Source organism: Lissotriton vulgaris, chromosome 10, assembly GCF_964263255.1.
Source record: "Lissotriton vulgaris chromosome 10, aLisVul1.2, whole genome shotgun sequence".
NCBI classification, from domain to species: Eukaryota; Metazoa; Chordata; class Amphibia; order Caudata; family Salamandridae; genus Lissotriton; species Lissotriton vulgaris.
In genome coordinates this window covers 1,010,246,080-1,010,263,379 of record NC_141698.1, presented here as the reverse complement: position 1 = coordinate 1,010,263,379, position 17,300 = coordinate 1,010,246,080, and the positions used below count along the sequence as shown (strand labels likewise).

At 45.2% G+C, this 17,300-nt stretch overlaps 1 protein-coding gene across 4 annotated transcripts in view; it reads right to left on the bottom strand.

Moving 5' to 3' along the window:
* The window catches only part of DNAJC13 (DnaJ heat shock protein family (Hsp40) member C13), a 1,694,551-nt gene that overhangs the window by 1,013,415 nt on the left and 663,836 nt on the right, over window positions 1–17,300 (bottom strand). For all 4 annotated transcript variants that reach the window (XR_015300721.1, XM_086942056.1, XM_086942057.1 and 1 more), the window contains one exon: window positions 11,310–11,392. Coding sequence is in view for 3 of the 4 variants with exons in the window: in XM_086942056.1 (XP_086798182.1) it covers window positions 11,310–11,392 (83 nt within the window). In the remaining variant the exon portion in view is untranslated. The remainder of the gene's footprint in view (window positions 1–11,309; window positions 11,393–17,300) is intronic.

Here is a 17,300-nt window from a genome sequence, read left to right as displayed (position 1 = left end):
ACGCCTCGATCTCCTCAGGCGTCGCGCCGTGCCCAGGGACCGGAGGGTATGAGGCAGGCCGCGCCGGCGAATCTCGCGGAGCCGCGGGGTTGGGGTCACCCGAGCCCCCGGCCGCGTCGGGGGGAGTCGGGGGTACGATGACGACGCCCCGACTTCTTGTGCTTCTTACCTGATGAGCCTGACGAGTGGTGTCTACTTCCGGAACGCTCGGCGCGGCTCCGCGACCGCTCTCTCGAACGCTCTCTCGACCTCCGGCCGGACCGGGACCGCTCCCGGTCCCGACGTGGGGCCGACACCCGGAGCTCCAGTAGCTTGCGGGACCGCTCCCGCCTAGCCTTGTTGGTGAGGGCCCGGCAGTCGACACAGGAGTCCACGTCGTGGTCGGGGCCCAGACACCGGAGACAGAGGCGGTGATGGTCTGTGACCGACATCGTGCGCTCACAGTCATCACAGTGCTTGAACCCAGGCATCCTATCAGGCACAATTAGAGAAATAACTATCGAAAAACTTGGTCAAAGACCGGAGTACTGCTCTTCAGATCTGCGTCCACTGGCGCGGAAAAAAGAAGAACTGACGTCAGCGCACGGAGGCGGCGTCTATATACTCCAGCGACGTCATCACGGCGCACAACGCCGACGACGGACGCGGAGCCGCAGGGGACGCCTGCAGACGACGCCTACCGACGCGCAGGGGTACTGCTACGCAAAAGTTTCCGGATCCAGACTGACGCCTGGGGATATTCTAAGGTAAGGAATCTAACACTAACGTGTTTCTTTCAGATACCCGATTACTTACTGCCATACGGCCGGGTTCTCACTTGAAGAAGTCCAGGGAGGGATAATCCTCGCCTCCATGTCCTTAATAGAATTGAAACTTACCGCTAGGCAAATTTCGATTCTATGGCAGGACCGGAGGCTCAGATTACGCTAGTTCAAAGCTTACTCACCACCAACTGAGCAATATCCACCACTGGTTTAAAGTAAAACCTCTTAAACGTGGAGTCAGAGGACCAATCCGCAGCCCGCAGTAAATCCTCTGAACGAACTCCTGCAGAAAACGCCTTAGAGGCCATGGCCCCTCTGGCTGAATGAGCTCCAAAACTCCCAGTATCAATGCCTGCTTCCTGCATGACCCAACGCGCCCACCTCGCAATAGTGGGGGAGGAGACTGCTTTGTGTGGTTTTCGCAAGGCAGTTAACAATTGTCTTTCGCCTGGAGGGCGGAGTTCCAGAGTCACTTCTTCATAAGCTTTCAGACATTGAACAACACACAACTTGGGGACATCCACAAAAGCTGGGTACGAGATCGTTCTTGACGCAGATTTTGTGCGACGCCCCACCATAAAGGTAACCCCATCCATGGAAAAATACTCTAGTCGAAACATCCAAGGCACGGACATCCGACACTCTACGGCAAGATACCAAACACAAAAGCATGGCCAATTTTGCCGAAAGCTCCTTCAAAGACAAATACTCATTAGGTTGCCAAGACAAGAAGAGATTAAGGACCACATTGACGTCCCAGAGGACTGAATACCGAGGTTCTGGAGGTAACGAAAGACAAATACCTTGTAAGAGCCTACAAACGTATGTTCACCCACCGGTGCTCCTTCCACCGGATGATGGCCCACTGAAATCGCTGAACGCATTGTGTTGATTGTTCTGTACGCTGGGCCCTTGGTTGCCAATTCTGCTCAAAAATTCAAAATAGGAACGACTCCTGCGACCAAGGGATCCAAGTCCTTTCAACGACACCAACGCATCCACTTAGCCCAAGCGGATCTGTAGCGCTTCGCCGTACTGTTTGCCCAGGCTTTGGACAAAAGTACCTCAGCCGATATCGAAAGGCCCGGGAGCGACCAGCGTCGCCAGAAAGAGGCCCGCAGATACCTGGAATGCTAATCCGCCACCCGATTGGCTTGCCCCGGTAAGTATTCAGCCGTCACGGATACTTGATGAGCGAGGCAGTAATCCCAGAACTCTTTCGCTAAATTCGCCAGAGCCCGAGACCGAGGACCTCCCAGGTGGTTGACGTACCGCTGAGACATTGTCCATCTTCAACAGCACACATGACTTCGCTGAATCTCTGGTCCAGCAGCCTACTGCGAAAGACCCTGCCAGAAGCTCCAAACAATTGATGTGCAACTTCTGTTCGTTGGACGACCAGGTGCCGCCTGTGGAGAAGTCCCCGCAGCGAGCACCCCAACCTGACCTGCTGGCGTCTGATTCTATGACCAGGTCCGGGACTGATCCGAAGATCGCCCGACCGTTCCAGGCTTCCTTGTGGGATAGCCACCTCGACATTTCCTCCTTTGCTTCGTCCGAGACAGGCACCATCTGATCGCATGACATGCCCCTCCGGAGATGCTGTGCTTTGAGACGCTGAAGCGCCCTGTAGTGAAGGGGTCCCGGGAAAATTGCCTGCATGGAGGAGGAAAGAAGTCCCACCACACTGGCGATCTGCCGCAAGGAGGTCAGATCTTTCGTAATTGTCTGCCGCAAGAGATGCCGGATCTTGGCTATCTTTCGCGGCGGCAGGCTGAGAGAGGCCCCTATGGAGTCTATGACAAACCCCAGAAAGGTCATCTTCAGACACAGTACCAAGACCGACTTGTCGCTGTTGATGATAAACCCCAGCCCCTGCAAAAGGGTGGTCGTCTGACGAAGTTGAGAACTCAATTTCTACGGGCACTGGGCCATCAACAGGATGTCGTCCAAATAGACTATCATCCGAATACCTCGACTTCGCAGGTACTCCACCGCCGGGTGCAACACTTTCATGAAGCACCAAGGGGCTGAGGAAAGCCCGAATGGAAGAGCGGTGAACTCGAACACGCAACCCCTCCAGAAATACTGCAGAAAACGGCGGTGGGGAGGATGAATGGGAACCACAAGGTACGCATCCTTGAGGTCCAACCGCACCATCCAGTCTCGTGGAAGGAGGACATCTCGGAGGAGGTGTATCCCCTCCATTTTGAAGTGCTGGTAAATCAACCACCCGTTGAACTCCTTGAGGTTGATCACCGGTCGCCTGCCACCATCGGTCTTGTCCACCAGAAATATGTTGCTGAGGAAACCTGAGGGGTGCCGAGTTGATTGACAAATGGCTCCCTTGCGAAGCAACTCTGAGACCTCATCGTCTATCAACTGTCCATCGGCCTCTGAGAATATTATGGGGCGCTGGGCACCTTCCTGAATGAACTGGTCGTAAAACTCTATATGGAAACCTCGCACGGTCTGCAAGACACATGCGTCTGCAGTAAGAGCTACCCACTCCTTGTAAAAGGCAGCTAACCGACCCCCAATGCACACTTGCTCTGCAGGGATGACACACAAGACACTCACCGTTCGAGTTGTTGGATCCAGAGTTCTTTCGGAATCCTCGACCACCGAAACGTTGCCCTCTTGTGGGATAGAAATTGGTGAAGTTGGCTGAGGTTTGGTATTGGCCTCGCCCGGAGCCTTGCCCTCGATTGCTGGCATTCTGTCTGCCACGGCCAGTGGATCGGCCCCTACTTCGACCGGCCCCTTTAGAAAAAACGTTGTTGAAAAACCATTTTTATGCTGGACTGGGCCTTGTCCAGAGAGGTAAAAGTGGACACGAATTTCCCTAACTACGACTAACGGGGCTCTGAAACGGAAAAAAGAACTGCAGTCAGAGCCCTCCCCGTCCCCAACACAGCTGGAGATACAGACAGCAATATTAACAAATAGATTTAGGGAGATCAAAGAAATCACTGAACTAGCTGCGTGAGCAGCGAAGAAAGAGGGAGAACAGTGAAGAGAGACTGCATATCTAGCCTTCATGGACAGAGTGTAGGGACTACATTGTGGACTGTTGTGATGGACTCATGGGAGTTGTAGTTTTTGTCTAATGACACATGAGGTTTTAATTAATGTTTTACTATTTTGGATTTGTAAACATTGATTGAATGCTTTTCTGAGGCTGCTGTGAGTTTTTGTATGTAATAAACAGCGAAGGATGAAAAGCATAATCTGAGCCTCCGGTCCTTCCATAGAATCAGTCTGATCAGAGAGCAGTAACACTGCCATAAAGAGACCTGAAAATGTGAGAAAATGTGATGTTTTATATGGTGTGATTGTGATACGTCACTGTGTAAAACACTTAACAACCACTTCAGGACCAGTAGGTTACATTTATTAAACCTTAAGCTCAACCCTGGGTAGCTATGGCAATAAGCAGTTTTGCTTACACAAAGGAACAAGTGTTGAGCATTTAAACAGCACCAAAACAATCAAAGAAGAAAACGCGAGAGACTCAAGATATTGCACATTAATTTATAAATATAGAATGTATTTTTATATAGTTTTAGACACCAAAAATAAAAAGAACCACAAGAGGGTTCTGGAGATACAGATTTTAAAAGGTATAGTAAAATCTGCACCTTTTTCTTAACCACAACTTTCAGATAATTTAGGCAACCAACTGCACCAGGGAGCCAATCAGGGGGGCCAGAAAGGTCCTCAGAAACAGTTACCTTGGAGGAAGAAGCTATCTTCAGAATGTTCCAGGCACTTTTAGCCCTTTGCTACAGGTTTCGATGGTAGTGATCCTGGGGCAAGTGATACAGTATGCTGAAGATGCTCAAGGATGTTGTAGATGTGATGCGGTTGATGGGGGTCTTCCTGCAGCTACTCGTCGGTTCACAAGCTTGGGGAAGCAGGTCCTGGCCAACTAAGTCCTCGTGGTCTTGGCAGAAGTCCAGCCACCACTGAGCTACCAGTCACCAGGAAATCCGGTCACAGCCGAATACTTCCTTGGACAATAACTCGCCTTCCTTGCGACCAAGCTGCACTACAAGAACTCTCTTGAGTCCAGCAGAATCGAGTGCAACTTTGAACATCACATCTGGTGCTGCATGGCTGCACCAAATTTAAAATTTGGGCTACCAACTTGCCCAAGCAGTCTTTCTCTATGGTAGTGGCTGTGTGCTGTGAACCCTCATGGCCCTTGAAGTCTGTTGCTTTGGCTGGGCCCTAGAGACAACTTATCCACGAGCAGAGCACAGTAGGCACAGTCCCTTCCCAAGTTCAGCAGGCGCATTCCATGCCTGTGCAGTCTCTGCCGATTCCGTGGTGCAGTAAAGCAGTTCTTCTTCTGCCACCTTCTCCAGTCTGTCGAGATTTCATCTCTAGGTGCCAGGGGTGCCCTTCTTATGCCCTGAAAATGCCCTCAAGGTGGACGCTGTCAGTAGCCAATGCCAATGGGCTTCGAAATTTCCTCCCTCCTGATGACCATTTTATGTGAAGTGTGGCATCTGGCTATTCATAATGATCCATTATGTCTATTCTCAAGATGGCAGAACCCTGCTTTCAGTTAGTAGACCTCCCTAGCCCAGCCCAGTGTTATAGGCCACCACGGGAGCTACACTCCCCTAAAAAAACAGTTTGGCATCTGATTTCCCCGCTCCTTCCCGAGTGCCAACCTGTCTACCTCAGCAATAGAGCTGTCCCTCTCCCAAGTGTTCCCAATTCGCCTTCAAAGGTGGCTTCTCCTTTGAAGCTCACCTTTTGGCCAACACCCATGTTCCCAATTCGCCTTCAAAGGTGGCTTCTCCTTTGAAGCACACCTTTTGGGCCAACACCCATGCGGCTTCCTACAAGGGAGCAATGGCATCTCTCCCCCACACAGGCTTCTACAGTGTCCTTTCCTTGGAGTCATCTGCACACTTCACCAGGAGGGTAGAAAGCTGTCTCAATGAAAAACACTGTGTGTAGTCACGGAGCGGCAACAAAGAAGCAACTTTAACCCTTTAATTGCTGCCAACGGTCGTCACAAGCACTACCTCCCCAGTGCTGTGAACGACCGTTGGCCGTCGGGTCAGCATTCGTTCTCCGAACGTTCAGCACTGGGCGCTGAACGTTCGACGCTGGGAACGGGTTAAAAAAGGTTGCACACAGTAACAAGATTGATTAATTCTGACTAGGGCATAAAATAAGTTGTTTGATACCTTCCAGTATCAACTTTAGTAGTCCCAGTCAGAAGTTAGCAAAGCTAAATTGTCAGCTTGTAACTCTGTATTCAACAATGGATGGGGCTTCCAAACTTTTCCACACTAAAAACAACAAGTGTGTGTTTTTAATGTTGGAACATATGAAGGTACATGTTCCACTGTTTAAAATACAGCACCCTCCTAGGACTTGTTAAGCCTGCCTTAGGGGTGACTTACATATGCTAAAATGGGAAGATAGGGTTTCCAGTGCTTCAAATGGCAAAGACAATTAGCAGTTTACAACTACTCTTCCAGTCTGCAGGATGGCGCAACCAGGGAGGCAGTCCCTGGGGTGAACCTCTAACTTAAGGACCCTGGGTACCCGAGTACCATATAGTAGGAACCTTCAAGTGAGTTATCTTATGCCAATGGTGTATAAGCCAATCAAACAAACCATTTAAGGTCACAGCACAGGCACAGGGGGTCTGGTAAGCAGGCCTCAGTGCACTATCAGAGTTGTAAACCAGCAGCATCCATCCAAAACTTGGAGGTGACTATACAAATAGAGGTATTTCCTTACGCAGGGGTTAGGAGTAAAAGGCGAAGAACTTGACGCTCTTCTTGTTGGGAATGTAGTTTATCTTTGTAAACTTCAAAAGTCAGAGAGTGATTGGTTTTCCACCTAAGAGAAGTATCTTTTAGTTTGGCTTACTAACTCTACCGGAGCATTATTTTCCATTAACCTGGTGTAGTGCATGCAATCTCATGTGGTTATACTTAGCCAGGCTTGACCTCCCCATCATACAAGCACATCCTAACCCCATGATGGCAATAAAGAGGGAGTTTTGGTACTGCTTCTCAAAAACAGGAGAGGCTCTTTATTTTCTGCAGTTGTATTTGTTTTCTTGTTGTCAATGCCAAAAAAACAAAGGAAAGAAAATAATATATTAATATGTTCATTCATACAGCCATCAACATACATTTTATTTGTTGCTTACTTCCTGCAAGAACAAAATATTGCCAATGCATTTTATTTTTTATACTTACCTTAGGCTTTTGGTATAGCGTGATTGATGTCTACCTTAGATGATGTTAGCTCACCCTCACTCGACTCCCAGCCATCTGCGGCCCATCCATCATGAGCTGCATTATGCCTGCTGGTGTCTCACAGCTCCCACATGGCACAAGGCAGAGCAGTCTTCAACCTCACAGCCCCACAAGTGTGCTTAAACTGCACTTTGACTGGTGAAGTAGCTCATAACACCCCTTGTCTAGAGTGCATTATCAGTCCATAATACTAATCCAGGACGGGCAAATAGTGCTTGGCAGATATTAAACAGCTATTTTTTACTAGGCTTTATTTTATTTACCTTAAAAGAGTGCCATATTTATACATTTAATTAGGGATCCATTTAACAACTAGCCATCAGCATACAGGATACACTGATACTACTAAATGGTACAATTGACTTCTGACCAAGATATTTAATTCTCTATTATTAAACTCATATTTCACAGACAAGACCTACAATCAGATAATGGTAGAGTAGGTGTAATACTGCAGGCCCATAGGGAGCTGCCAAGATTGGTCCCAATAATATCGAGAGCTTCCAATATTGTTTCCTCCCCAACAAAAAAGTAGATTGGATCCTTACAATGGCTAAAGCAGCATAAGTTAGTTTCTACCATAACACATCTGTTGAGAGCACTCTGTACGTGGGATACCCAGAAATTCTAGATACCCAAAAAGTTACCTGAATCATAATGTCCTTTTTGCTGGATCAGAAACGATGTTAAACCTTAATTTGATGAGGCAAAGTGTCCCTGTGTTAAGGCACCCCAACAAGGCATCACCATTTATTAAATACAATCAATTTAATAATATAATGAAGTCCACTCAATAACTGAGTTCTAGATCAAAGGAATAGTTAAAGGGTTTTATTACAAAAATCAAAAGTAAAGCATTACAGAGAAAATTCTACGAAAGATATCTTTGGAAAAATTATGCAAAGAAATGCAAAATCAGAAATAATTTTAAGTCCCAAGTGGGCTACAAAATCGAGTGTAATGGACAGCATTTCTAGTAGAACAGGCTCATCCTCCAAAGGGTTTTTATACATTATTGCACACATGAAATTAACTGAAATGGCGAAATCATGATGATGTGAGAAAATGTATAATTTTATCAGCAAATCGGAGCACAGGAAAAATAAATGTCACAATGTCTTAACTAAGCACTATCCAAATACATGAATAATTATTCTGCACCCGCTATGTTAACGATGTCCGGAGATGCAAGTACAAATGTAATACTTGAACAATAATGTGTTACATAAATGAACAGGGCACAGTGATCTAACGGAAGAACCTTGAGATAAAAGTTGAAGTTGATGCCTGAGCAAGGAAAAGTTCATCAAGAGAAGCTTAAACAATGACAGTTTAACTAAACCAGAACACTTCAATTCAACTGTATGCTGCAGAAATTGTGAGAAGAGAGGTGGGCAAGGGGAAAGAAATAAAACGAGGGTGACTTCCATCTTGAACAAGATGGCGACTCTACCTAAACTGAGGCCTAGCTAACAAACATTACGAAAATTCACTTTTACACATCACAGAGAATCCATTTCCGAAGCATCAGCACAGTATCTGTATACATAAGTGAAATAATGCTTCTGAATTGTGTTTTTGATTAACAAAAATATAAATGTATAAAAATATCTGACACCACTTATAAAAAAAAATTCAAAAGGATGCTATTTTTTCCAAATCCGTGTTTTGTCCAAGATATTCCCTGCATCGATAATACCACCCTCCACGTAAATATATTGAAGGGATACCCACAATTTGTCTCTCTTCACCCTATGTTAGGCCATTTTAAGATCCACCAACACTAAAGAAAGGTTGTTCTTTTCTATTTAACCTTCCACACCTAAACAAAAATACGCTTTGCTTTCAGCTCAGAAGACTACGCTAAAATGTGCCTGGAAACTGTGCTGTGTTTGTTTGTTTGATAACCATTCAGTATGCATGTTAGTAATACCGAACCCAAAACATTCACAGTGGCATCTAGAGGCAAATGTCTGTAATTAGAGCACCTTTGATGCTCTAATTAAATAGGACAATCTGGACAACTTCCAATATCTGGAAGATTGTTTTGCACTATTAAAGAATTCCTGCAGCTCATGTGAAGGCAACCAAAGATCAGTTAATGAAGAAAATGAATGAGTACGTTGCTGAATACAAGAGCTTTGGTGCAACTTTGGCTATGCAGTGTATTAATTATTGTACTTGGGATCAAAGGAACCACTGACTTCGATTCAATTAACCTGACCTTTGATACTTAAAGTTTTACAGTGATGTGTTTAGTATGTGTAGGTAGATTCCCTGAGACTCGATGTATACAATTAATCACACTGGCACAGGGCTCATTCATGCGGAACACTGTATGTCACTAGGAGAAACAGCATGAATAAGACCAATTGAGTTCTCCATGGCTGTGAACTGAATAACATCCTATCATCTTTTCCATATAATCTGGTTTGGCTCAGAGTTGAAGACTCCTTCATTTTGGGGGTTCATTATCTTCCCTACTGAGAGCTAAGATAGAACATCAAGGGAAGATTGAGGTCAATATCCCTACTTCAAATAGAGATAGATGATTCCACCAAGGACTGGGTATCCTGAATGAGCATGTGGGCAACAAGGTGGTTCTGACACTTGTTGAAGATTTCCATAGTCTGCATATCAGATATACTGTTAATGTATTGTGTGGTGAGAAGTTTATATGCCTTATATTCATAACATTATATTTGACATCCAAAATCGCCCATGCCACTGAACTACTCAATTACTGAAAGTTGATTAATAGAACATTAGAACCTTAGCAGTGTTTGATGGTCATTTCAAAAAAGCCCAACTGTTTTCTACATCCTAAATGCAGAGAAGGACAAGAGTTGAGACAACACCAATTATTTCCCTGAATCAACCTCTGTATTCTTTGGCTATACATATTTGGCTATATGGTTCTTTTGGTAACCATGGGAAAAGTGAAGTTTGTTTTTAAAGGGATTCAAACTGGTACAATATTATAAAATAATGGGGACAGAAGTATGGCTAACCTTTCGCTTTGGCAAAAATGGAACATTTGTCCACTCTTGCTATTGGAGAATTTGTTGGTTCTTTCAAATTTTGGACTAGCACATGTTTGCTCATTAAAGATCCAGGAACTCCTTGTGACTGTATCCTATCACCACCATCAAACACCTAGTCTTGAATTATAGGCTTTAGGTGGTCCACAGCCCTAATGTAAGATGAACTTCATGAAGTTTCTATTATTACTGTCAAATTAATTTTGCTTGCTTCCCAAAATCTGCAGAGGTGGTTAATTCACTATTTTATCAACCAGATATTCCAGATGAGACACTGTTCAGTATGTGCCAGTCTCATGGTGAATCCAGGGAATACTTCTTTGTGTCTGACAGACTTTCTCCCATGATGGTGCCTGCTTGGTACAGTCAGGAAACAGTGAGATGGCAATGTACTTTGAGTTTCTATTTGGTATTCTACTTTTTCATGACAATCACAGGTGGCATCTCTGCTTATATAGGAACCAGCAACTTGACCTGCACTGCAAACTAGTTCGGTAAACGTTTTAGACTCTGGTGTCTTTTATGATGTGGGAAGAACAGAGGGGAAGGAAAGTCCAATTCTAGAGCCCAAGACCTGCTGAGCAATAGGTCCTCAAGGACAGCCACAACTATGGTCAAGGACACAAACTTTGAAAGATGCTAGTGGTGCCCCTCATTGGGATATAAATTATGAAATCCCACTTGCAACAACGTGTAGGCACTATGTGATCCATAAACGTATAAGATTTCACCCTCATGACTACTAATAGCCAACTTGTTAGATGTTCAGTTTTCAAAATTGAATACAGCCACTTAAAAGTATCAGGCAACACTGCCATTTTGCTCTGAAATAGAAAGGAGTCATGTGTGATTACTGTAGATGCTGGTCAAAGAAGTTGTTAATCCCTACATCTGGGTGCAGAGTAATTAGTCACCAATCAATGTACATAAACAATTGTGAAATGGGGTTATGTAACATAGTTGGTCAAGGCAAGCTTTTATCTGTACAAGTAATTCCCAGGTTTAGTTCAAGCATGGGATCTTCTCAATGCTGTCCTTTATTTGTGTTCTTTGCAGAATAATTTTTCACTTTAATTTTTAGACATGCGTTTCTGTGATGATAGTTTTAAAACACATGAATCATGGTGTAAACCGCTCTATTGTGAAGAAATTAACTACTACTAACACATGAAAGCAAAGTCACCTTTCCAAGGAACTAAAACATTTACCTGTAATAAAACAGATCCCAGTTGGCTTCAATCTTTATCCTTTGCCTTCTCTTTCTTAGAATGACAGGCTTCTGAGTAACATTCTGCAATCAAAAAACAGACCTTGACAATTCTAAGCAGGAGATGACACTATAACCAGGATTAGGAAAACCATAGAAAGTATAAATCAACACAGTATGTAATAAATTTGTGATGGCACGAACACTACAGTTATTCTAGAAAAAGCAGAACTTCTTACTTTTGATAAACAATGGGAAGCCAGTTCTGACAATATTGTAGTCTATGTGTACTAAGAAGGACATTTCGTAATCTAAAATGCAGCTCTTTTATATTTTATGTAAAGGATTTTAAAGAGGGTGAGGATATGAATGGAGCGTAGCAATACAGATAAAGAAAACCATGAAACAAAAAACAAAAAAATACAAGGGCCTCTGCAACAATCAAAGGCTAATGGGGGTGTTGGGGGGGTGGGACACATGTGAATTTACAACATTGCATTCCACAAATAGAAGCTTACAGGGTAAGATACTTTTTTCTGTTTGTGGCATGTGTAGCTGTAACTACACATGCTGTGCATAGACTGTAAAGCAGTTCTTACCTAGGCGGTGGTTAGGGGTAAGATGATGCAGAGGACTAGAACAGTGTGCAGCCTGTTGGCATGGAGTGAACAAGTTAGTTGCTTTGCACATCAGCTATAGGGATGTTGCCTAACAAAAAAGCCATAGAGACTCCCTTTTTGCTGGTAGAGTGGGGTCTGGGAGGGACAGGCAAAGATAGTTTTGCTTTAGAATTACAGGTTTATATAAATGTATCTAACCGACGTGCTATTCCTGCTTTAGAGAGAGCATGGCTTTTGTGTGATTTGGAAAAGTAGACAAAGAGTTCTGTTTTACGGAAAGGTTTTGTTTGGTCAATATAATACATGAAGGTGCTTTTGACATCAAGTGTGTGACGAGCCCTTTCCTCCACTGACTCTGGATGTGGAAAGAACACGGTGAGATTAATACTTAGGTTGAGGTGGAAAGAAGATCCCACCTTGGGGAGAATGTTGGGTTTGTCCTAAGGACTAAGCTATTTGTATGAAGTTGGAGGAACGGTTCTTCAAGGGGTAGAGTCTGTAGTTCACTCACACGCTTCAGGGAGGTGATCACCACTAGAAAAACTACCATACAGGAAAGGAACAGCAAAGTGCATGAGTGAAAAGGTTCAAAAGAAGAAGCCCATAAGCATGGTAAGGACTATGTTTAACTTCCATACAAGGGCAGGTGGTACCCTCAGAGGAATGACTCTTAAGTCCTTGCATAAAGGTCACCAGGATGAGGGTGAGGAATTTTATCCAAAGCATCCAAATCACAAATGGAAGAAGTGAGAGAGGCGCAAAAGTGTAGGCAAATATCCTTAACCAGTTCATCCGTAGTGCATTGCCCATGGACTGTGGGTACCTGGAGGGGAAGCTTGGGTATTTCGCGTTTTTGGCAGTGGCACAGAAGTCCACGTCTGGGAAGGACATACAACAGAATTACAGGAGTAGTACTTGCGGGTGGAGTGATCACTCGTAAACTTGTTCCTGTATGCTGCTAAAAAAGCCTGCAACATCTTAGTCCATTCGCTGGTACATGAACTCTGTAACTCTGGCAAGCTAACGCAGACAACTGAGGAGGGTTCATGCCACCATGCTTCTGCAGGTGAAAAATGGCTGTCATGTTATCTGTGCAAATGAAGACCACCTTGTTCTGAATATGGTAGAAAAACAAACTGAAAGTTAGCCGGATGGGCTGTAGCTCCAAATAGTTGATGTGGAGACCCTGTTGACAGGGTGTCCACATGTCTTGAATGGTCAAGTCCTGTAAGTGTGCTCCTAACCCGGTGAGGGATGAATCTGTTGTGATGGTCAGGATCGAGAAAGCGCTGGCCCTGCAACAGGTTGTTGCTGTTCCATTACGGGAAAGAGCAATGATTGCGGCCCCAGATCAACACTAGATCTTCACAGTGACAACCAGCTGTGACCACTGTGCATCAAGGCACTCCTGCAATGGGTGCATGTGTAACCGGGAATGGGGAACTATGGCAATACAGAAGACCATCACGCAGAGTAGGTGCATGATTGTTCTGACTGTTACCGGATGATCTATCTGAAAAACAAGGGAGCAAAGATTAGAAAGCTTGAACCTGTGCCAGGCTTGGATATGCTTTCCAAGTGAGTGAATTTAGTACTGCCCCTAGAAAGGGGTGGAATTAAAGGATTTGTAGGTGGGACTTGGCAAGATTGATGGTAAACCCATAGGTCTATGGAAGCCTTCATATGTGCCAAGCACTATTGTTTTTTTGCTCTCTTGATCCGCCAGTAGTCTAAGTAAGGGAAGACATGGATGCTGTTACTCCTAAGATGAACAGCCAACAGGGCAAGACAATCATTGGTCACTCATGGTGGGGGCTGGGGAATCGATGTGGGCGCGGGACTGACCCTGAAAGGCAGCAACTTACTGGTTGAGTAAGGTCTGTGGTGGAGTATGGCTCTGAGGGAATAGTCCATTTTGGGGTTGAGATAGTACAAGGACACTCCCTTGTCACAGTGTTTTCTGAACGGATGCCTTGGTGTTCCTGAGAGAGGTTGTGTTTGTAGGGAGGGATGTTTGGTGAGTTTGAGGGCGATGCTTTGTATTTTTTTTTAACACAGAGTTAATACCTTAGCATTTACTGGGTCTCTAAAGGTTTCAGGTGCAGTTCTTAGTATGGCTTTCAGCATTGGAAGATACTGAACTGGCCTTTCGGTAGAGGAGAATATCTCCACGAGGAAGTCCCCATCCTCTTGATCCTTGAGCAGCTCTACCTTGTGGAAGGTGATGGCCCTGCTAATAATCTCATGAACCAAGGTGGTATCATCAGAAGTAGATGACTTTGAGGGGTAGAAGTCTAGGTCAGTGTCTACAGATTGGTCGATGGTGCAATTCTGCCATTGGTCGTCTCCCGCTCATTGATCAAATGGTGCCTTGAATGGATCAACGGGGTACAAGGGTCTCCATCCCCTATAAGAGGAGCGATACAATCCCTCTGATTCGTACCTTATGATGGAAAGAACCCACTGATCAGATGCATCCATTGCAACCCCTGCAGTCTTCCCTGACAGGTGTAGTGAGGATCAGGGGGGAAGGGAGAGAGAGTCACCTCCCCTGGAGTAGCCTTGTGATGGCATTCGTTGGTGCTGCAGTCTCTGGTAGGATGTAAATGCCTCGAGAGAGATGGTTTTCGAGCACCATCAACAGCTGGACCTTCAAAAGGAACATGTACAATAGGCGTTTGGAGGGTTCCCATTGCCTTTGTGGTGTCGGTGTCCTTCTTGGTTGACTCTAGCATCTCATCAACCTGCGAGACAAAGACGTGCTTCTTGTCAAAGAGTAGGTTGAGGAGATGCTGTTGTACCTCTGGTTTAAAACTAGTGACACGCAGGAAGGTAGGGTTGGCTTGGAGTGGAAGAATCGAGACACACCGGCGATGAACAGAGGAAGGCATCGACCCGGAGCTCAAAGGATGCACATCCAAAGCTGAGGGCCGAAGAAACAGTCTTACAATGGAGCTGATGTTCCTGTGCATTACCAGTATCAGGTGGGGTCACCAGACATTGTGAATCAAAGACTGCTTCAAAGATCACCAAGTGGCACTAATCTGAGTCCACCTCTCGATGGTAGGATTTTGCACAGTATCTACAGCTACACATGCCATGAATGAACATTTTCTGTAGCAAAGTGGACAATTGTAGTGTGGCTCAAATGGAGTGCACCATTTACAAAAGTGAGAACAAAATTCCAAAAATCCCACCGTGGCTTCATAAAGGGTTTTGGGGAAACATATGTTGTAAACCTTAAAAAAAAATCTCATCACAACAGGTCAAAAGATCAGAAGGATGATCAGCCAACCTTAAGCAGAAAACCATCAAATCGCCTTTAACAGTGCCCATCGCAGGTCCTTACTAGGCTAATGACAAAACAAATAACAGAACTTAAGACAGTTTAGCCTGTGGTGTGTCAACTTGAAGGGTTGTGCACCAAGTCACAAATATATACCACCTCCCGGTGCCAACAGATTTCATAAATCGGTGCCTGGTTAACAGAATAACATCAATAATCTCAGGAGGATTGAAATAAACTAGCTACTGTTGTTCAATCTCCTTGAGTAGAGATGCAGATTGTGGAGACCTCATGCAGTACCATGCTCAGTCGCTGCAACAGTAGATCCTTCGGAAGAGGCAGCGTGATCAGAGGATAGATGCATGTGCCGAGATGTTCCTAATTTGGGGGCATAAGGGTGACTTGAGCAAGGTCAGTCTTGTTCTTCTTCAGAACTCAAGCCAGGAGGGGGAAGGTAGGTAGGCATACAGAACTCCATAGCTACACTCTGTGCAGAATGAGTCTCAGGGACACAGCCTTCTTAGATACTCTGTTGCACCAAAACTCTGAAATTGTGCTTTCTTGCAGAGGTGAAAAGATAGAGCCAGGGTTCCCCCTCATTACAGGAAGATGCCGTGCACCACACCTTCAGGTTTTACTACTATTTGTGATCTGCTAGGTATTGGCAATATAGTTGGTTTGACCTGGCATTTCAAGATCTCGCTAGGTGGTTCGTGACCAGACAAATGCCCTGAAGGGCCAGCCATTACCACAGGACCTAAGACCCCACTCGGAACTGCTTGTTACGGAACAACATGGCAGTGGTGGATTCTAAGAGTACCCCTATTACTTCCCTTTGATGGATGGTATGAATGGTTTCAACGCCAAATAGACCGCCTACAACTCCAACAAATGAATATGGAGGTGGACTTCTGCCAGAGACCAGTAGTCTCTTACTTCCACCTCTTCTCGATGGCCTTCCCTTCCCAGTAGTGATACATCCATTACTACTATCAGTTCTGGGTAGGATAGGCAGAGAAGTCTGCCACCAGCCAAATCATGTTCTTGAAGCCACCACTGCAGATCTTTTGTAATCTCCTCCGAAACCTTGTTGGAATTGGACAGGTTACTCTGGTACTACGCCCACTGGGGATTTCGATTCCGCTAAAGAGCCGGCAATGTGCGTTCTGAAGGGATGGCAGGATGCAGCAAGCTATTAGTCTCAACTTCATCCTCTATGAAATCCAGCACAGATGCAGAAACATCAGGATCATAGTCCAAATGTCCTGGAATCACTTTCACTAGGGGAAGTATGAAACAGCACCATATTCAGGGCACTTCAATGAGCGGGAACATCCGTGAAGGAATCAGGAGTGATCTTGGCACAGTGATAGTGTACCCCAACGATGTTAGGAGGTTAGAGATAGGCTGAAGGTGGTCTACGACTGCCTCCAACAGCAAGTCACCAAGTTTGGGGAAGAACAGCACACATTACATCTGAAGATGAGCTGCGACCACCGCCATCCCTTTCGAGAACAACTGAGGGGTACTGTTAAAGTTAAAGGTGAGCACGACAAACGTAGCGCTCCTGAACCACTGTGAACTGCAGATACCATCCAAGGACATGCAAAAAGCAATATGGGAATAAGCATCCGGCAGGTCTTATACAATATCTATAAAAGAATGAAGACCTCCATGCTTTTTCAACACAAGGAAGTAACAGGAGTAGCACCCAGTTTCTAATTCTAAGACCGGAACCTTGTCTATGGTTTTGGTCAAATGGGACTTCACTTCCCGCTGTTTAACAGATATGTGGTGCTCAGTCAGCCGCACTGATGGTATTGGAATGTGCGGCGATATAGAAAGAAATGGAAGTGTGTAGTCCTGTTTGACTATTTGGAGGACTAATGCATCCATAGTGAGGTCTTGTCATCCTTGGAGAAAACGCCTGCCTCCTACGGTGTGGGTGTATGTCGAAAAGGACCACTAAAGTCATTTTGCTGTTGTGGTCACTAGAGGTCCGGGAAACTGAGCTTCACATTGTCCCTGATACACTATACATTGTTTCTGGGAGTCACAGTCTTTGCAACAAAATGGTTGCAAAGGA